This window comes from Populus alba, chromosome 13, assembly GCF_005239225.2.
Source record: "Populus alba chromosome 13, ASM523922v2, whole genome shotgun sequence".
NCBI lineage: Eukaryota > Viridiplantae > Streptophyta > Magnoliopsida > Malpighiales > Salicaceae > Populus > Populus alba.
The window spans coordinates 8606955-8628660 of NC_133296.1; the positions used below are offsets into that span (position 1 = coordinate 8606955).

Here is a 21706-nt window from a genome sequence, read left to right on the forward strand (position 1 = left end):
CAAAACACCCATTAGTAACAATCATTATATTTTTTTTATTCTAGGGTAAAAATTAGTAGTTAAAAAACAAAATAACTAATCTAACTCTATATAATTTGTAAAAGATATTTGTGTCATAATGAAATGACTACCTTGGCTCTAATATTTAGTTCAAATGTTTTATGAGGCAAACTTCATTATTATACTATCATAATAAATATTCCTTCTTGCTCCATTAAAATATCCCATGGATCCACTCCTATATTTTTTTTTTTATTTCTCAAAAAAGAAAAAAGGATAAAATATAAAATTGAGGAAAGGACTATGTTAAAATAGATTTAAAAATAATAAGGTTAACTATGTAATCTTATAAAGCTATGAATTCTAGTATTAACTCTTTTCTTAGTCATATATTTGAAATATAAAAATTTCTTTAATTTCAAAATGGGATGAACTTATGAGAGCAATTAAAATATGGGAAAAATTAGCAAAATCTTGAAAGTTAGTGACTAATATGTTAGTTATCCCAGCTAAATATCAGCTTTGACGTCAAGTGTAGAAAAGCGACAAAAGCATACACATGAATAAAGAAGCCAAGACAACCTCAACGTGTCCTTAAAATAAAGAGAGTAGAGAAATTATTTACAGGCGAGAGATTATGTGACATTGGTGTTGAAACGGAGTAAATTATAAATTAGCTCTTTAAGCAAAATAAATTAATAGTCCTTATAATTAAAAATTAATTAATCAGTCCTTTTTATCCATTTGATGTTCCTTTCCAATTTTTTTTCAGAGAAATAAAAGAATAAAAAATAGAAATTATGAAAAGATCCATCAGAGAAAAATATTTTTAAACAAAAATAATATTAAATCAAACATGGTCAATGCTAATTAAGGAATTCCAAGGAATTGGTCTAAAGGTTAAGGAGGCTTGCTCATTTTATTAATTTTCTAGTATGATTGCTTGCCCAGAGAGGCTTAATCTTTGTTCACGGGCAATGTGTCATGATATCTTTATTGCTAAATAAAAAAAAGAAAAAGAAAGAAAAGACAAAACTGATAAGGACTAGTTAATTTGGTTCTGAAACTATAGGGACTACACAAATCATTTTAGAAGACTAAAGGGACTAATTTGTAATTTATCATGTAAGAACGCGGGTAAAGAAGGAAAAGAAAAAATAAAAGCGAGAAAGAAAGGGAGGAGTGTCTCTGTTTGGATTGTTTGTTGGTTGGTTTTTATTCTTCCGTGAGTTTTTGTGGAGAGGAGGACACTACGCCTTCTTTTTCTCTCTTTCTCCTCCTCTCTAAAAAATAAAAAAAACAAAGAAAAAAAAAGAAAACAACTAAGCATACTCTCTCTTTCTCCCTCTAAAACACTCTCCCCTTCACTTAAAAAACACAAATTCTTGGTTTTTTGGAGGGTTTGATAGAGTGACAGCTTTTGTGTATTTGTTGGAATGGGGATTCTGGAAAAGAAAGGTAAAGTGTCAGTTTCCTAATATACAGAACGATCAGAGTAAGAAATGGATTTTGATGCCGGAATTCCGATGTCTCGTAGTGGTGGTGGTCTACCAGCTGTAACCGAGGGAACTTCTATGTCACCGTCTTTAAGCGAAGGTTCTCGTTTTCTTTCTTTTCTTTCTCTCTGTTTTTAATAATAGTAGTAGTAGTAGTAGGTAAAAAAAATCTATATTAGGAATTAGGTTTGTGTGGTATTTCATTGAAAATAAAATTCATGCAGAAAAGAAGAGAGAGAAAAAAAATGCAATTCACGTGTTGCTTGCCTTGGTGGTGCTAGCTGGGAATTCTCTGTTTTACCCTCTGTCTGTCGTAGATTTTGCTTGATCGTGTCTGAATTCGTTCAATTTCCAGCTTGTTTCTGTATTAAAACATAGGTTTTTTTTTTTTTTTTTTTTTAAATCTTGTAGGTAGGAAGAAATTCTGGTTTTTGTCGGTGCTTTTACTTTGTTTGGTTAAACGGTCGTAATTCTTGCCTCTGTTTTAATCACTGTAACATTGTTTTTTTAATGTTTTGCATGTAATGAATGACAACAATTTCAACTTTTCAAGAATCTAACAAGTTTGTTTTTCTTCATTATGCAAAATCCCAAGTATTTATCCCTCACTGAAAACTTTCTCAATTTTTGGACCCTTTACTTTCTAATTGAAGCAACTCTACTTATTAGAGACAGTGAAAACAGAAATCTAGAGATTATAGGAGGAGATTATGGAGAAAATGATTGTTGGGAAATTATTCTCCGTTTCTCTTTGATTGATATTTCTCATAGATGTTTGAACTCAGTTATCCAGTTTCATTTTCAGATGCAATGTGGCAAATGAACCTGAGATCGAGTGAAACAATGGAAGCTGGGCCATATCCTGAGCGTCCTGGAGAGCCAGATTGTTCATATTATATAAGAACAGGCCTCTGTAGATTTGGGGCTACATGCCGATTTAATCACCCCCCTAATCGGAAGCTGGTATGAGCTACAGTGTTCTTGGAACACAAACACTACTGTAATTTTACTACATTTTCAATTAGATTCTTAGCTTGAATCAATGAAGGCAATTGAACTGAGCACCTGAGTCTTTGCAGATTGTGATTTCTGGCTTATTTTTATAGAAGTGTCATACAATTATTACATAAATCTCTATTTGGTTGTTTACAATTAGCATTAAGAATTATATATACTTAACTGTACTTATGTAATAGATTTCAGTGGTTCTATTATCAAATAATGTTTCTGAATGTAGTCTGCTTCTAAAAGCTAATTTACTGGTAAGTTAAAACAAAATGCATTGAACTCCCCCTATTAGGGAAGTATAGTCAACATCCTAGAGAAAGCTTTCTAAATTTTCTATTTTCCTTTGGGGTGTATTTGATTGCTTTTCCCTTGTCAGTCTATCACACATCCACACACCTAGCTGTGCATGTGTTACTTTGTCTGATTGAATGCAGACATATCCAATATTGAATGGCTGGATGTGGGAATGGGGGGATTTTTTGTATTGACAATTGTTTTCCCATATGCATATATATTGGTGAGAATGTAAATGGTGACCTGCATGGAGATGCACAATCGCAATGCATGTTTTGGCATGCTCATTTTCACTTAGCATTTTTAATATTTATGTTTCCTTGTTATACAAAAAAAAAAAAAAAAACACATAAGATTGATATTTTGAACTATGATCTGTTGAGTTCCAGGCAATTGCAGCAGCCAGGATGAAGGGGGAATTTCCAGAAAGAATAGGACAACCAGAATGCCAGGTATATTCTGTGTCAACTGTTTATTAGCTTGTTTTATGTAGACTTCGTTTTCAAATTTACCATCTTCAAGAACTGTGTCACTTACTTTACCACGAGGAATTAATATCAGAAAACTGTGTTTGTTCCTTTCATTATTGTAAAGGAAAACGGAATTCATCTGAATCCTACCATTGTATCAGTGGGAATGATAGTTGTCTCAGTGGGAAACTACTATTTAGTATTCTTTAGTTCTCTCTTCATAAAAACTAGCTGTTTGGTAGATCACAATACTCATCATAATTGCAAAACTGAGGGACTGGGCCAAATGAGTTTGACTTTACCTTTTTGTTCAAAGTAACTTTCATCAGTTCACTTTACTCTGATGTGAATGTTTTGAAGCAATTCATCAGGTGTGGCTCCCATACTCTCCTCACATATTTTTGAAGTTTTGCAATTAACATTAAATGAGGACATTTTTTTTTTATGAAGCTTTTCATTTGTATTTGCTGTGGCGAAACCTGTATTTTGTTTTAAGGATTAGGATTCCATAAGCCCTTGAGAGATGCTATTTATCTCACATGGATATTTAACTTCTCTTTTGTATGGTTCTAAAGTCTTCCGATGTATGACCATGGGCTTTCTTATACATTTGTTAAATAGAGCTGGTTTACCTAACATGTTCTGTTGTCCAAAATCCCCTGGTTTTCTAGTTGTTTGGGTTGTGTCTTGGAGAATTGTTTCGTCAAGTTTGGGATTTCAAAGTGTAATAGGAAGACTCAATATGAATGTACATGTTCTAGTTGATTTTTAAACTTTCTCTCTTACAAATGTCCTGCCTGGGTCCTTGTCTGATTCTTGACCATTCTGCCACTTAGATCTTATCCCACCATGCAAGACTTTTTCGTGACATATTTTTCCTTCATAAATTATCTGGAAAGATATGGTTAGTTGAAGCTTTTGGAAGGTTTAAAAAGATTATGGGAATTCCTACCACCTACAAATTGCTGGACATCTCCTAAGTGATATACAGATGACATATTAGAAGGAAATTATAGAATTAGAAAGGTTGATGGCCTGAAAATGTATGCAAGTAAACAAGATTAACTGGTACTCTCCATTTCCTTTATGCTTTCACAATAGAGATGGACTAATCTCCAACAATCACAATGAAAGACCAAAAATGATGTTGATGACTGAGTCAATATTTATTAGTTCATGATCTCTTACTTGCTGATAGTTATCAGGATTTACACTTTATTTCAAGTACTGAGTTGGTCAAGTAATTGAAAATTTATGATAAATCATTAATTCACTATTTTTTTTAGAATGAGTGATAGAAGATTGTGGTACAAGTTAAATTCAGCCTGTGGTGCTTGAAGTTCTAGTTCATAGATCTGATATGGTGATGTTGAACCTATCAAAATTTAGGACTATTATTCAATTATTTGATATTTGTTTTTGATCAGTTAGAATTTTTAGTTGTTCATATCTAATCATTTGAGGACTTAGGTGTTAACTAGAAGTTCATTTCATTTTCTTACTAGTAGAGTTTAGTTGTTTTTGAGTTTGGGAAGTCCTATTCCTAATGGTTAAAGGGTGTTGTCTGGGTTCTTGGTGTTTTCTAAGAGACTAAGAGCTCTGATTTTATATTTTAGATAGCCTTGTTGATGATTCAGAATTGATGTCAAGATCTCTTTCTCTTCTCTCTACTACAATTCTTGTTGGTTTCTCTCCTTTCTCTTGTTTTGTGTCCTTTCTCCTCTCCTTCCTAATGTCCACTATCCTGTTTTATGCCATCAGGGATTTTTTTATCCCTTTTTTTGGTTATCCTGTAAGTCATAGCAATTTCTTTTTCTTGTAAATTTTTGTTTGTAAAATTAATTTTGTACTTCCATTGCTCTCCAGTACTACTTGAAGACAGGAACTTGCAAGTTTGGGGCCACGTGCAAGTTTCATCACCCAAGAGACAAGGCTGGGATTTCTGGAAGAGTGTCTTTAAATATTTTGGGCTATCCACTCCAACCAGTATGGGCCTTTTACTTTTTAACTCAATTAAATAATTGTATGTTTTTTGTTACTTGATGTATTTGATTGATCTTCTATCTCCATTTCTATTCACTCTTGTTGATGATTCTTTGAGTAGAACTATTTGTAAAGGCACATAGAGGAATCTTGTGAAGGCTTTTCATGCTGGCATTTGTACTATGGCATTTCATTAGCAGTTTCCAATTTTCCTATATGATCATTCAGATGGTTTCTTGAATATGTTTTCCCAGCCACAAATCTTTGAGAAAGTTTCTAGAGTGAAGAATAACACATGCAAAAAATGTTTAACAGGCATTCACTTATTCTCAAAGTCTCCCTCAATTTTATTTATCTGCTTGATGTGTCATTTGAAGATGGCGTTTAGATCATTTAAGGGGTCCTCTGCATCTTTGTTTTTTGGATTCTGTGGTTGAAGTGGTCCTTGAACCATTGGATGAGTGGAAATATAAACTTTTCATTTAAGAAGTGACATTGCACTCATTCAAACTTGTCGTTCTAGCATTGCTGCGTATTACTTGTCCTAAGAATTCCTATTGATCCAATAGGATAGAGAAATCGATGACAGATTTCTGTGGTCAAATGTTAAGGTGCCAAAAGAGGTTATTGGTAAATTGGAACTACTAATAAGGAGTGGTCATTTTAGCGTTCAAGAATGTTTATTTGGTGAAGAAATGGTTATTGTCAATTCTTTCAAAACCACATTTCATTTGGCATGAGGTGATATGGAGTCAATATGTCCTCCAGCAGAATGGCTGGCTTCCAGGATTAGAAATAATAATATCATTCAAGCTCGAGTATTATTTTTTTCCGTCTTGAATAACTTGTAATGTGAAAGAAGACCTCATATTTGGTTCTGAAAGGTCTGCGGGGAGGATTTTTTTTTCTTTAGCCATTCCATATATTTATTGTTGTTCCAGTACTCACCCTACTCCTATTTACAGTGCTCTTGTTTTGGAAGATTTTAACCTTTGATTTTCACTGATATTAAATGGGAGGTTTTGGTCTTTGGATGGCTTGCAAATTAGTTGAAGTTCCTTTTTGCTCATCATGTTTGTTTCATGAATCCTTGTCTTTAGCTAGTCAAATTTGGAAAGTTTGATACTCTCTATGATCAATGTACTTGGGCCGGAGGTATTTTTCTTAGGAGCTTTAGAGGAATTTCAAGCTGACATTTAGAGAGAATGGAGTGGTGTTTTTGATAGTGCCTTTTATTGTTGTGGAGAATCCCTTATAATAATCATAATGTATATCATTTTCTTTTCTTTACGAATAAAACTTATTCTAAACAAACAAACAATCAAATAATTATTATAACATTTTGACATTATAGTCTAACATCTTACGTTTGTTTGCTTTCTAGCTTCGTCTTCTTCTTCTTTTTTTTTTTTTTTAACTTTTGTGGGCATAAAAGACTAGGAATCTCATTTTGACGTTTTTATCCTGAAGAAATTAGGACACAGGCATTGCTGTATAGACATTCAATAATTATTATGTAGCATATAATTGACAAGAAGCGCAAAATTTTGACCGAATTATCTAGATACAATTTTAACATAAATTATCGCAGTCCATTCAATAGGGCCAACAATGTGAAAACAAAAGTGAGAGGTATAATTGGAAGCTAATTGCAAGAGTAAAAAGAAATTAAGATATGAAGAATCTATAAATTTATGGAGAAAAGCCAAAGAAATGTCTAGGAGAGCGTGGTGGACTCTTAGGTGTCAATTTTCTTGTATTTACTTTTAAGACTTCCAAATTTACTAATCTCTGTACTTCTTCCATTAGTTTTATATATTTGCACTATCTATGTCCAAGGGCTTTCTTGGAAATGAATGGGAGATATTTCATGTTGAAAACTGTTTGAGGGTTCCTTATGCAAACCTATAGATTGGAGTAGTGAATGCCCTCAAACACCTAGAAACTTGTCTGATCTAACAGGGGGTTACTTAAGTGGGCCAACAGGTGAAATATATGATTGTTACCGCCTGTTAAGTACCGGTGACATCAATAATTTTTATATTGATATTTCCAAAGAGCATGATTACAAGAATCTTTGTCGTGTAATGAACAAGCTGCAGTGTCAGGCCTTTAAAATCAACTGTGATTGGTTGAAATATATTTTAGATAATGAGAACTCATTAGTTTCATATGGTTATCTCATGCCTCGAACTAAGATTAAAGATTTGGCTTGTTTTAAGTTTGTAGCATTCAAATCTGCAATGCTTCTGGTGGAATAAATAATGTCTTTGTTCATTTGTGGGATGTGCGTGCCTTGCAAATCTCCTGTCTCCCCACTTCTATATTGTGTGTTCTTCCTAGGATGAATTGCATTTTTTTTCTTCATTTCTCTTTTCTTTTATTTCCTGCAGAATGAGATCGAGTGTGCTTATTACTTAAGAACAGGACAGTGCAAGTTTGGTAGCACTTGTAAATTTCACCATCCTCAGCCGACTAATATGATGGTTCCACTGCGTGGCTCTCCTATTTACCCTACTGTCAGCTCTCCAACTACCCCCGGTCAACAATCCTATCCAGGAGGACTTGCAACAACCTGGTCAAGGGCATCTTTTATTACTAGCCCACGCTGGCAAGCTCCTTCAAGTTATACACCTTTGATTCTACCTCAGGGAGTCGTGTCAGTCCCTGGCTGGAATGCATACAGTGTAAGCTGCTCTTTATCTTTTGTCAGAGAATGCAATTAAGAACAGTTTTTGGGTTAAATTGGAGGCTATTGGGCTTAGAGCACACAATGAGGCACCTCCCTTAATCTCTCAAATCCCGGGCATGGACTGGTTTTTATCTTAGGTCACTTGGTATGCTACCCGATGATTTTGCCAGGATGAAAATTTTGCCTCCCCTTTTAATATTATGGTAAATTCAGTCTCTTGAAAAATATTTCAATTTGATGCATAAAATTTTCCTTCTATCCCCAAAGATTCTGAAACATATTTTAGCCCTCAAGGATGCAAAGTTTTTTCCTTAAAAAGATTATAGTTTCATCCCCAAGAAGGAAAGTTTTGTTTGTTCCATCCCTAAAAGAGATATTTATTAACATTTGTAAGTGCTTTCTTCTACTACCCAACAACAACAACAACAAAGTCTCAATCCCAAACTAGTCGGGGTTGGCTTTATGTATCCTCCTGCACCCTTTCACTTGATCACAAACCAAATCCACCTCAATATTAAATGAAATTTCTTTGCCCCTCCAAGTCTTAAATCTTCGGTCCACAGTTGTTTCCACTAACAAATATTGCTGACTTCATTAGCTCATGTCTTTTGCATATGTCAAAAAGGCCCTTCAGTCATGGTACTCAGTTTTTGATGTTGCTCAGGTTGCACATTGATTTCTTTTTGGGACTTCATTTTCTTTTCCTTTTCTTTTCATACATTAAATTTATTCAACTCTTTGTACAAGTTGCTAGTTGTATATAAATAGTGATTAGAGGCTTTACTTCCAATTATGATTGGAATAATGTTTTGGTAGCCTTATACAGATATTTTCTTTGTTCTGCTGAAAATTCTGGTAATTTTATTTTCTTGGTCAAAATGCCATTCAACCTTTTGGCATGTAAGAATCAGCTGCCCAGTAGTTTGCACTAGGGGATGAGTCTGGAGCTGAAGCTTAGTCAAAGTTGATTGGAGTTGGCTGGTGATGATGGCTGCATGGCTACTCATTGTGTTGATGGAGTGACTCTGCTTATTTGGGGTAAAAGGTGCTGGTGTTTGTTTTGGGGTAATGGTGATCTTGGACTTGGAGGTGGGTGTTTTTGGTAATTTTAATGATAGATGTTATGACAGAGTTGCTGAAAACAATAGGAAAGTTGATTGAGTGAAATTTCAATATTTCATGTGCACAGAGGCGATGCTTAGGTCATTCATAAGAGCACCATGCCCACAAGCTCACTGTAGTCCCTGAAAGTTGCTATATTTTTCACACCCTGTAATATTCTAATTTGCCGTCTCCTAAAATTGTAGTTTTTTACTTATGTCCTCATATATCTAATTCCTCTGACCACCAACAATTTCCCAACAAATTTTTACTCACGTACCGGCACTGCTTGTGCAATTAATTTGTGTTCTTTTAGAGGTGTTTAGTGGTGTGCTATGCTTTCAGAATGAAATAGCCGAACAGGGGCACAATTTTTCTGCTTCAAGAGGAAATATTGCGTTTTAATGCATAACATAGTCCAATTTTGGGATTACAAATTGCAGGGAAGTTTCTAATATATGCAACCATAGCTGTGAATGTATGAAAGTGTTAAGATTTCCAAAGAGCAAAATCAAATGGAAAAGTTAATGTTTCCAAAAAAGTATGACCAATCTTTTAGATAATGCATTTGAACTAAGCTTCCTCTGAAAATTTTGGCACCTGTGTGTGGAGTTGAAACAAGGCCTGCAAATACACCATCCATCCTGATCTCTAAGGTTGGTTGTGTTCAATAAGTACATTTCCAGATGTTTCTAATTTTATTTTGGGCTGTGCTCCAATGAATGGATTGGTGGTAGGCTCTGACATCTGCATTTATGGCTGCATCAAAGGCATTATGAATTTTTCTCAATGCACTTTTCTTTTGCAGTTGATATGTAAGCTTTCTGCATGCATGAGTTGAGTATCATGAAATGTGACTTACTTGTTGGTCAATTTTCCAGGGTCAGCTTGGGTCAGTATCATCTCCAGAGAGTCAGCAGCAAACAGGAAACAGTCAGATATATGAAACCTCACGCCACAGTGAATCAGTTAATGCAGGATCTCAAGGGACATTTTCCCCATACCGTTCTGGCTCTGCCCCCTTGGGATTTTATGCCTTGCAAAGAGAGAGTGTTTTTCCTGAGAGACCTGGTCAGCCTGAATGCCAGTTTTACATGAAGACTGGAGACTGTAAGTTCGGTGCAGTTTGTAGATTCCATCATCCAAGGGAGAGACTAATTCCCGCTCCAGACTGTGTCTTGAGTCCAATTGGGCTGCCTTTACGTCCAGTGAGTTCATTTTTCATCATCCCTTTTTTCTTACCATCTAATTATCCCCATTTAGTTTCTGTGAAGTGCTTTTACCAAAACCTGAGCTTAGGAGGAGGAGAAACTGAGCTTCAAAATCTTAGGAGTCACACTTAAGAGAGATTGTGTTTCAATTGCAAAACAAAATTGCTTCCTAGAAGAAAAAGAAAATACTGCTCTTGTTAAAATTAGGGAGGAGACCAGAGAGCTTTTAAAAGACTTTTTTAAGTACCCTAGCGGACTGACTGAAGACTTAAATTCCTATATAAGAAAATAATAGTAATCCTATTTAGAATAGAAAAACCTTAATAGAGCTAATTACATTAGCACTAATAAATATTAAATAGAAACTAAAACCTAGAGCTATAACATTACAAATTTTCCAGCAAACCTGGAAATTACCAAAATACCTTCGCATTCTATAATTTAAATAAAAACATATTAATTTATTTTTCTGTTGCGTGCATCTTAAAAAGCAAATGGTAACAAATCAAATTCTTTTATCAGAATGGAGTTTTAATTCCCACTCAATATGTAAACAATATGATTGAAATCACACTTCTACTCACCCTACAAATAGGGTCTCCAATAAAAAGACCGAAAAAATTTAGGACAATATGGTGAGGTAGTGATGTGCTCTAGGTGCTGTAAAGAGAAATGAAGTGTCAAAAATCAGCTAAGCACATTTAAAAAAAGAAAGAAAGAACAAAAGGAAAACATAAACCACCTTATTAGATTAATTTTTCCCACACAAATCAATGACAAAAGTAAAAATTTTTCTTTTTAGTGGCCGGAGTCGACAGAATTGAAAGTCATAAAAGCACCTAAGACAAGGTTGAATTAGAAGCTTAATTGAAGCTTTGGCATCTTAAAATTTTTGATTCCTTAACACTTCAAAATGATGAAACAAAGATTCAATATGAGAGCGCACAAAGTAAAAGAGATAGATATTAGGAGAGACACTAAATTTATAGTGGTTCAACCAATCTTTCCTACTCCACTTTTAAATCACCATTCAAGTATTCACTAACAATTCAAGGTTTTTTTACGGGTGAGATCTTACCAATACACTAATCTTTTTCACGGGTTCAAGATTAAAAAACCCTTCACTCAATCTTTTTCAAGGATCAATATCTTAACTTTTCAATAGCTCACAAACGAAGTTTTCCAAGCGATTCAAGTGCTACTTATGCTTTCACAATGAATAATCTCTCACAAATATTTGACACACCTCACAATAAAAAGAGAATTACAATGAATTAAACTCAAGTTTCTATAAAAAGTAATCTAGCTTAAGAATGTAAAAGAGATGATTGATGCAAATAAATTTCAAAGCTTTAAAAGGATTATGGAAGTGATGAAAGTTTTTTAGATTAAAGAGTTGGCTAGCATTAAATGTATATTCAATAGTATTTATAGGCAAAAATGGTGTTCTTAGTAGTTACTCACAAATCAAAATTTGGAGTTCAACATTTTGAATTTTTAAGGTATTCCATCTTTGTAAAAATGTTCAGGTAACATTTTGAATAGGAGAAGGGTTTTTCTTGTAAATGAACCAAGTACGAAGAAAGTAGTTAAAGACAGAGAATGCTATTTGGAAATTAGTTTATTGACTTGATTTGAAATAGTATGTTCAAGGTTCCTATTTAAAAGAGAATACAAGGCATGAAATCAAGAACCAAATCAAATCATATATTCTAATTAGAAGTGACCTTTAACTTATAGGAGTTAATTAATATCAAATCAATTTCTTAATTTATAGACAACCTAATATAAAATCTTCTATTTTATAACGCTCCTCCTCAAGTTGACTTTAAGACATCTTCCATTGCTAGCTTGTCGATCAAGTAGTCAAATTGAATCTTGTGAAGCCCTATTTGTAAGTACATCAACAACTTGCTCGGTAGTTGGAACATATAGCATGCAAATCATTCTACTATCAATTTTTTCTTTGATAAAGTGTTTATGAACTTCCATGTGCTTTGTTCTATAATGAAGATATAGATTATAAGTAGTTGAGATGATTGACTTATTGTCGCAACATACCTTTATGGGTGAGGAGTTAAGAATTTTCAAGTATTCTAACAACCTTTTAATGCACACAACTTTACAAATTCCTTGTGCAATTGCTCTAAACTCAGCTTTTGCACTACTCCTTGCCACAACATTTTTTTTTTTTTGCTTTGCAAAGTCACTAAATTCCCTCTAACATAGGTACGATAACCGAAAGTTCATCATCTATTAGTTATGCTTCCAGTCCAATTTTTATTGGAGTAGACTTTAACCTGTAAATGTCCATGTTTCTTAAACAACAAACCTTTTCCAGGAGTCCCTTTACCTCAAAATTCTATTAACGACATCAAAGTGTTCCATGCCAGGTGAATGTATGAATTGGCTGACCATACTTGCTACAAAGGCTATATCTACGCGTGTTGGGCCAAATAAATTATTTTGCCCACGAGTCGTTGGTATTGCTCTCGATTCACCTCTTCTTCAGTTTTGGCAGGTTAGAGCTTCAAGTTGGCTTCAATTGGTGTTTCAATTGATTTGCATCCCAGTAGCCCTGTTTGATAAAGTAATTCAAATACATATTTTTGCTGAGTGACAAATATAACTTCCTTAGAATTGACAAATTCCATTACATGAAAATATTTTGAAGCACCTAAATTCTTGACCTTAAAATCCCCAATAAGTTTTTTTTAAGTCTTTCTAGCTCGACATTGTCATCACTTGTCAGGATTGTCATCTACATAAACAATCAAGATAGTAATTTTCTTTTAAATATCGAGTCCAGCTAGGATCTTGTAAATCCAAAAGTCCTTTGTTTTCTTGTACTAGTTGTAGACCTCTTTAGATTTCCATTCATAATCATTGAACAAATCAAGGTCTTGCCACAATCATTTTAGTGTGTTAATACTTTGTGACATTGTTTTCTCCTTGCCGGATCTCACCAAGATTCAAAGTCAAGCCATAGACTTAGGATTGATTACCCATATTAGAATATGTTAGGTTAACATTACCATAAAGTTTCTTTGCTGTTGAACAACACATATAGTTGGAGCTGATGCCTTTGTCCATGGCGTTCATTAGCCATGTCATAATCATGGAGTTTTCAGCATCCCAGGTAGCATACATTGGGTCCTCCCTTGTTGGTTCTTTTTTCTAGCCAATAAGATAACTTATTTTCCCTCGCCCTCGAATATACATGTGCATAGATTGAGACCAATGCAAGAATTTGTCGCCATTAAGGTGGATGATGGTGATCTAGACTAAGGATGTGTTGGAGACAATGATAGTGGTTGTTTTTCAAAGTATTTTTCGCTTGGAAATGTATAAAAATAATATATTTTTTTTATTTTAAAAAAAATTAATTTAACACCAGCTTATCAAAACAATCCAAAAAAAAAAAAAAATAATAATTTGAAGCAAAAAAAATAAAATTAAAATCTTTGAAAACTCCGATTAAAACAATGTTCCAAACGGACACTAAGTCTGGCTCTTTATTGGAGAATTGGGTAACAATGAGTTTGTTTCGGACATGGTGAACAAAAGAAACAGAAGGATGGAAAAAGTTATCAGTTTTTTTTTAAAGAGCGAGTGATCAATTCCTTGCTATGTTATCATGAACACAGAGAGTATTCCTTGGCAATCAATTTATTGACTTGTTCAAAATAGTCTGAACAAGGTTCCTATTTAAAGGGAATACAAGCATGAAACCAAGAACCAAATCAAATCATATATCCTAATTAGAAGTGACCTCTAATTTATAAGAGTTGATTAATAACAAATCTATTTCCTAATTTATAAAATCTTTTATTTTACAATAGTAGTTATTGTTAAGACAAATGGAAGATTCAACTTATAGACCTCGGAGTGTGATGTGATTAATGATGAAAAAAAACATATTGAGGAGATGGCCATAGACAGGGATAACATTTGGAGAGTGAGAAACAATCAAAAAGTTTTGGAGAAGAAGAGTTGGAAGGTTGATTTTCCAATCCAAATGGTAAGGCAAGCCATAATCCAAATGGTAATCCAATTAAGTTCACCATTTTGATTGCCACGAGGAACAAGAATATGATTAACAACCTCAAATAGTACATGGTCTAAAATTGTGAGAAGATGGGTTGATTGAGATCTCGTGGCATGAGTTTTCTCATTGTGATTGAATAAGAAATAAGAGCTGATATTGCTTGGTTGGATGGAAAGAAACATCCATGTCCATAAGATCATTTTCCTTAAAGACATCATATCCTCTAGTTGGCAAACTACTTTTTCAAGAGTGATGGTGGGTTTCTTGCGCACCATACTTGTTAACTCAAAAGTTTTGCCATTTGCCCTTGATTTGGCACCAAGATTGGCATAAATTTGTCTCACCATGTGCACATATACCTCATGGATGTGGACCATTGAGCATGGTTGATTAGCCCACAAACGTTTGAAAAGGCTCCAAATTTATTAAGAGTGACACTATATTCTTGCTTTCATCATTTGGTTCATTGTACATGGATATGCAATCAATGTAATGATTTTACATAAGAAATCAACCATGCATGCATACAATAAGAATTACAAAGATTGAGTTCAAGGAGTGTTGCCCATACCTAGTTCAAGTCGAAGAGCACAAAATTTTCTTCACTTAACGGCTTGGTAAAGATGTTCGCAATTTGCTTATCCATTACCATAAACTCGAGAAAGATGTCACATTTTTTAATATGATCACAAATAAAATGATGCTAATTTCTGTATGTTTAGTTTAAGTGTTCGATAGGGCTTTTGATCAAATTTATAGCACTACTATAATAAAATATTGGAATATGGTCTGACTTGAGATCAAAGTCCATTAGAGTTTGCTTCATCCAAAGTATTTGAGCAAAACAATTTTTAGATTCAATCTTAGAGATGAAAGCAAAATTACCATCTTAGAGATTTTTAAAGGCAAGATTGTCAATCTTGCCTTTAGTTATAATGGATCATGTCCTAACTCCACTTGATAGGTCACCAAGTATTGAATCTTGAGAAAGTCCTTTCGGTTTTTGAATTGCTTTGGAAAGATTTGCTCTTTATTATATTGATCATTTTGTAAAGGAGTCACTTGAGGTTTTTTTGTCGTTCTTTCTAAAGGCGTTCTCTTGTGCTTCATTTAAGTTTAACCTATCAAAAGCAACATCTACACCACCCTCTTTTGCTTTTTTAAAGATCAAATGAGGTAGACTTATTAAAACAACATGTATAGATTCTACATATATTAGAGTTCTATGATTATATACTGTATAAGCTTTACTATAGAGGAATAACCAAGAAATATATCTTCATCGAATTTGACATCAAATTTTCTTAAATTATCTTTGTTTTTCAAAATAAAACATTTTGATTTAAATACATGAAAATAATTTTTTTTTTTTTTGGGTTTTCTTCCAAAATAAAGCTCACATGGAGTTTTAGTCAATCATGATAACTTTTACCAATAGTAGGGGAATTTTCAACATTACTGATACCTTTTACCTTCTTTTTGGTATCATCTTTGAATGTGACATGTTTGACAATCTTTTCTTTGAAGGAAGAGAATTTGAATTTGTCACCGTCATTTGTCTTGAACATCCACTATTCAAATACCAGTTATTCTTCTTTTTCTACAAGGAAAAATCTCAACTCATTGGTTTTGTTATCCATAAACTCGTGGGTCCATTTGGATTAGTAAATGTGCATTTTGAAACATATTTGAATTTAGTCGAGATATTTTTGTGTATGTTCATGAAATTCATTTTTCCCACATGGAAGATATAAGCTTGAAGATGTTGAATCCTTAACAAAGAAATTTGAGTGAAGCTTTTCGTTTTTCATTTGATTATATCTCAAACCTTTTTTTTGTCAAATACACATCTTTGACTACCTAAAAGTCGTGATCTAGGTTATTTTCTTATGTGAATTTAGTTAAAGCAGAATTTAAATAACTAACTTGAGCTTTCAAGATCTCATTTTCTGACTAAGTTCTTATAGCAGATAAATGAATTAGATGCATCTTTTAAGATTTGTCACCAATTTTAGCACTATAGATTTCTTCTTAGTTCCACTATAGGTTGAGTTATCATCCATGTTATCCCAAGTAGTTGCCTTCATTGCCTCTTTTGTGTCAAACTTTACTTTATTTTTAACAATAATACAATCACGCTGCACATGACTCGGTTTCTTACATTCATAGCATATAATAGCACCTCTCTTGCTTGATTTTCCCTTATCACCCTTTTCTCTTCTAAAATTTCATCAGTTGCTATACTTTTTCATCCTTAAAAACTTCTTGAATCTTTTTGTAATCAAGGATATGTCATCATCTTCTTCACTACTATTTCCATTTCTTTTCTCAAGATTAGTCAACGACTTTAGCACTATAGATTTTTTTTAGTTCCACTATTTTCAATCTCAAGCTCCTTCCTTGATCTTTGCTTAGCGATTAATGATCCAATAAACTCATCAGTCACTTGCCTTAAGATTCTTAGCCTCTTCTATGGTTGTAACTTTAGGTTTCCAAGCTTTAGGTTAAGACATCGAGATTTTACTGGCCATTTTCTCATTGAAGATTTTTTAACCTAAGCTAACTAGTTCACTAACAAAGGTAATGAACCTAGTGTGCATTTCACAAATACTTTCTTTCAGCTCAATTTTTAAAAGTTTATATTCTGTAGTGAGACTAATAAATCAGATTTGTTCTTTCAAGGGTGACTTCTAAAAGTTTTTAAATTTCATAAGTTGTTTTATTATTTCTTACCCTAGTGAAATCCACATGATTAAAAAAAAAAAAAAACATTCATAGCCTTAACATTATAACCATGTCTTTTTTTTTTCTTTTTCTTTTTTTTGTTTATCATCCCATTCACTTGTGGGATTTGGACTAATTTTTCCATCTAAATTTATCTTAGAATGTCTAGTATATCCACTCTCAACATCTAATAATTTAATTCAATATCTATTGACTCAAGAAAAGTTTGCATTCTATTCCAAAAAACTTAATTGAAGATTTGATATCTTAAAAAAATTAGATCCTTAAACACTTCAAAATGCCAAAACAAAGATTCAATGTAAGAGTGCACAAAGTAAAGGAGATAGAGATTAGGAGAGACCAAATTTATAATTGTTCGGCCAATCTTGTTTACTTCACTTGTTGAACAACCGTTCAAGTATTCACTAAAAACACATTATTTTTTTGCAATTTAGACCTCGTTATTATTTTTTCACGGGTGTAAGACTAGAAAAACCCTTCACTCAATTTTCCAAGTGGTTCAAGTGTCCCGTATACTTACATAATGAATAATTTCTCACATATTTGTCACACCTCACAATAAAAAGAAAATTTCAATGAATTAAAGTCAAGTCTATAAAAAGTGATCTAGCTAAAGAATGTGAAAGAGATGATTGATTCAAATAAAGTTCAAAGCTTTAAAAGAATTATGGAAGTGATGAAAGCTTTTTAGATTGAAGAGTTTGCTAGCATCAAGTGTATATTCACATGAAGTGAACAAGCAATATTTATAGACAAAAATTAAATTCTTAGTTGTTACTCACAAACCAAAATTTAGAGTTCAACATTTAGAATTTTTAAGGTATTCAATCATTGTAGAAACAACTAGGTAGCTTTTTGTTAGAAACAAAGAGTTGTTTATGATAAGAGTTTTAAGCATAAAACAAGTTAAGTATTGTGTTCAAGACAAGCTCGCCCCTTGTTTTGAGTTTTGAGTGTAAAATAAATTATACTCAACTCATCTAAAGTACTACTTAACCACTTAGTTGGAAATGGATGAAAAAAAAATTTAGTATGATCAAAACAGAAGAAATTATTTGATCAAGTTTATGCTTTTCATTTAAAAAGAATGAATTTGAGTAATAGTGCTGAAATATATAATAAAAGATTTTCTCATGAAGTATTTTTCAATATGCTTCGGCAATAAAATTTATTCTGGATAAAAAATATTTTTGTAATGCCAAAATTAAATCCTATAAAGACTTGATTATGTAAAATTAAACTTGTGTATTTTCAAGTCAAGTTTACATCAAATTGAATTCATTTTGCTTTAATTTGATATGGTAGAAAAATTCAAACCTTGATACTTGTATCAAAATTACTTAATTGCTATTATCATTTAGGCTGCTAGCTCAAGAATAAGACAGTTTTGTATTAAGAGGTGTAATGCTTCGATTAGTTAGTAGTTAACAAATGTAGAAGTGCAAGAATTACATAATTTGGAGGTGGCTTCCACTGACGAGGAAGCCTTTAAATTGAGCAATAATATGGCGACAAGCAGCATAAGATAAGACCATAATATGGTAATAAGCAGAAAACAATAAAAGGGATATGCATGGATTACTCATGATTGAGATTCGTGCGGGCCTTGTGAACTATCCTCAGTCTGAAACCATGAATCCAATTTTCCATAGGAACTCATAATCAGGAACTGATTTTATGATCTTACTACAAATCTTATTTGTCTATAATAAAAATAATAGTTATGGGTGCCAGTGCTGATAGTAAAAAACTACACAGTGATTTCTTATGTACACAGAAGGAACTATTAAGTGCATGATTTAAAGTAGCCTCTGTTCTTACAAAAAGGAGCAGAGATTTTTTTTTCTTTCTTTCTTCGGTCAAGAACTACGAAAAGCTAGAAATCTCAACTAGTGATTGGATTTGATTGATTGGTAAGAATTGTAACCCAACTTAATTTAGGTTGAAAATCTATTAATATTGTCATAATTCTATCCATAATAATTCTGAAATAGAAATAAAAGTTAAAGAGTCAGATTATTTTTTCAAGAAAGAATGAGATTAGTCCAATAGCGGTAATTTAAGCCTTCCTTTTAGGATTTAATTCAATTAGGAACCAATAGAGAGAGACTTTGGAATCTTGGGTGTTTTCAGGGTTGAGGATCAGTCTTTAATTGAGAGTGCTTTCTTTAATTAATTCTCTTTTCTATGTGGAAAGCAATGTATACATGGGTCGCTGCAAATCCATATTAATTAGTTACCAAGGAACCTTTAATATTGACAAATCATATCAAACAAAAATAACTCTTTTTTTTTTTTTAATAAACTAAGTTCTCCATCTCTCACATTTATTTGAACTTTTGTTATACATGCACCACAAACATGCTTGTAAGAGATCTGTGATTCGATTCTGATTTTTTACTTTATAATTCTTGTGGCAGCTGATGTTTTTGTTCATGACAGGGAGAACCTCTATGCATCTTCTACTCTCGTTACGGCATCTGCAAGTTTGGTCCAAGTTGCAAGTTTGACCACCCCATGGGGGTTTTCACATACAATCTCACAGCATCATCTTCAGCTGATGCCCCAGTTCGACGGCTATTGGGGTCCTCATCAGGATCCACCGGATTAACTTTGTCATCAGAAGGGCTAGTCGAAGCAGGCCCGACAAAGCCAAGGCGACTTTCACTATCGGAGCCTAGACAAATGCCCCCGGGTGATGATAATATTGACACCGGCGGGTGAATGATGCCAGTTAATGATACCGGCGGGTGAATGATGCTGGTGCCCCAAGATATCGTCCAGTTACTTTTTACAATCTTATGGACGATTGAAAAAAGAAGCCTTTTCTGTAAATTCATTTCCCGTTGCTGGAGATGTACAGGGTTTATGCCAAGTTGCTAATGCAATTCAGCTGAGGGACTTTTAGACTCGAACTTCATATTGCCGCGTTGTATAAAAATATGTAAAATATTGTCACATCTGGTCAATCCAATGTGAACATCTCATCTCTCAGAATTCCCAATTTCTGATTCTTTGTTGTTCAGTTTGTTATATAAAGCATTTCTTTTGGAATTACATTTTTCAATGTGGTGGAGTCACAAGGTTTTATTTTTTTTTCTGAAAATTTGCATGTTAGAAAGTTAGAAAAGAAATTTTATATCAGTGAAATTAAAGAGAATTGAAAGTATAAATTTTTTGGATAATTGTTTTTTTAAATTGGGATAGTTATAATTTTTTTTCATAGTTTGATCTAAATTTTATTTTATATATATATATTTTACATCTGTTAGTTTATAAATTCAATAATAATTTATATCCTTCACAATGTATTTTGTTAGAGAAAAAGTAAAAATCAGATCAAAGGAGGGTTTTTGTAATTCTTTCTTTTTAATTTAATGCCTAAACTGCAACGTAACTGTGAGGATATGATTTTTGTCAATAGAAAATCGGAGACTACGAGCAAGCAATTAATATGATTTCAATATTTTCAACACACTCCAGTTTCTGCACAATTAATTTGAAAAATAAAACGCACAATTAATTTGAAAAATAAAACTTTGAAAGACGATGGTGCTATTGATAAATAGTACATACCAGCAATTTTTATTTTTTTTTAAATTTTCCACACCTATAAAAAAACAGCACAGGCTTCCAAGACAAAAAATACTTGACTAATTCTTATTGATAAAAAAAAATTAGAAAATAGAAAAATTCTATTATTGCAGATATATAACCATCCCCGTTCAGTGGAAAATGAAAGCAATCCTTAAAAAATAAAACTATAACTGTAGATTTTGAGTCATAAAGTTCTTGAAAATCATTGCGAATGAAGTTTGCTAGTGGGACAACAAGTTACACTACAGAAAAAACAAAGATATGTTTGCTTGCAACACTCATTATCAATTTTTTTTTCAAGATCTGTCTTAAAAACTCAGCTCTTTAGAAAGAAAAATCTTTGGAGTGTGTTGAAATTTAGAGAAGTATAATCTCTCATTCATAAATTTACTAATGGCAAAGTACAAGTATATATAGGTTAGAATTGGTTCCTAACATGATAGCTACTAGATTTGATTATGTCCTTAGTTATGAAGAAAATAAATAATAATTACATGATCATCTAAAATAGAAAATAGACATAACATATAGGAAATATAATAACATAACATATAAGAAATATAATAGCTACAGGATCTTGTATACTATCTCTTGATGTTGCAATATTTGCTCCATTAATCTTCAATATCTGCAATATCTACAAGGATATACAACTTATATTGTAATATTTAAGACTCCCTCTCAAGCTGGATCTAGTGGATTAAGCAATCCAAGCTTGCTGAGTGAACGATGGAACTGGCTAGATGGCAGGATTTTGGTAAATACATAAGTAAGTTGATCATGGGTTCGCACATAGGATGTCTGAATAAGTTTAGCTTAAACCTACTGACGAATGTAATGGCAATCTACTTTAAGATGTTTTTGTGCATTCATGAAACACTGGATTTGAGGCAGTATGAATGACAACTTGATTGTCACAAAATAAGATCTTAGGTGTATGAAAGCTAAAATCGAGATTTGCAAGTAGATTCTTGAGCCAAATTAATTCACATGAAGTAGATGCCATTGCGTGATATTCAACTTTAGCACTTGAACGCGTGACCACCTGTTGTTTTTTGCTC

The 21706-nt window shown here is 32.9% G+C and overlaps 1 protein-coding gene across 3 annotated transcripts; it reads left to right on the plus strand.

The window, feature by feature from the left end:
* The first annotated feature begins 1185 nt into the window (after window positions 1–1185).
* LOC118040622 (zinc finger CCCH domain-containing protein ZFN-like) lies at window positions 1186–20107 on the plus strand. 3 transcript variants are annotated; one of them, XR_012167600.1, is made up of 8 exons: window positions 1186–1596; window positions 2290–2459; window positions 3188–3250; window positions 5135–5254; window positions 7645–7938; window positions 9926–10252; window positions 12649–12776; window positions 19491–19629. XR_012167600.1 is itself a non-coding variant. In XM_073403798.1 (7 exons), the coding sequence occupies exons 1-7, from the start codon at window positions 1503–1505 to the stop codon at window positions 19770–19772; spliced, it is 1350 nt and encodes a 449-aa protein (XP_073259899.1). In that variant the 5' UTR covers window positions 1187–1502; the 3' UTR covers window positions 19773–20107. The 3 variants fall into 3 exon arrangements, 2 of the variants coding, with proteins under 2 accessions (XP_073259899.1, XP_034903484.1); XM_073403798.1 differs by lacking the exon at window positions 12649–12776 and having other exon boundaries at window positions 1187–1596; window positions 19491–20107; XM_035047593.2 differs by lacking the exon at window positions 12649–12776 and having other exon boundaries at window positions 1188–1596; window positions 2302–2459; window positions 19491–20107.
* Window positions 20108–21706: the final 1599 nt, after the last annotated feature.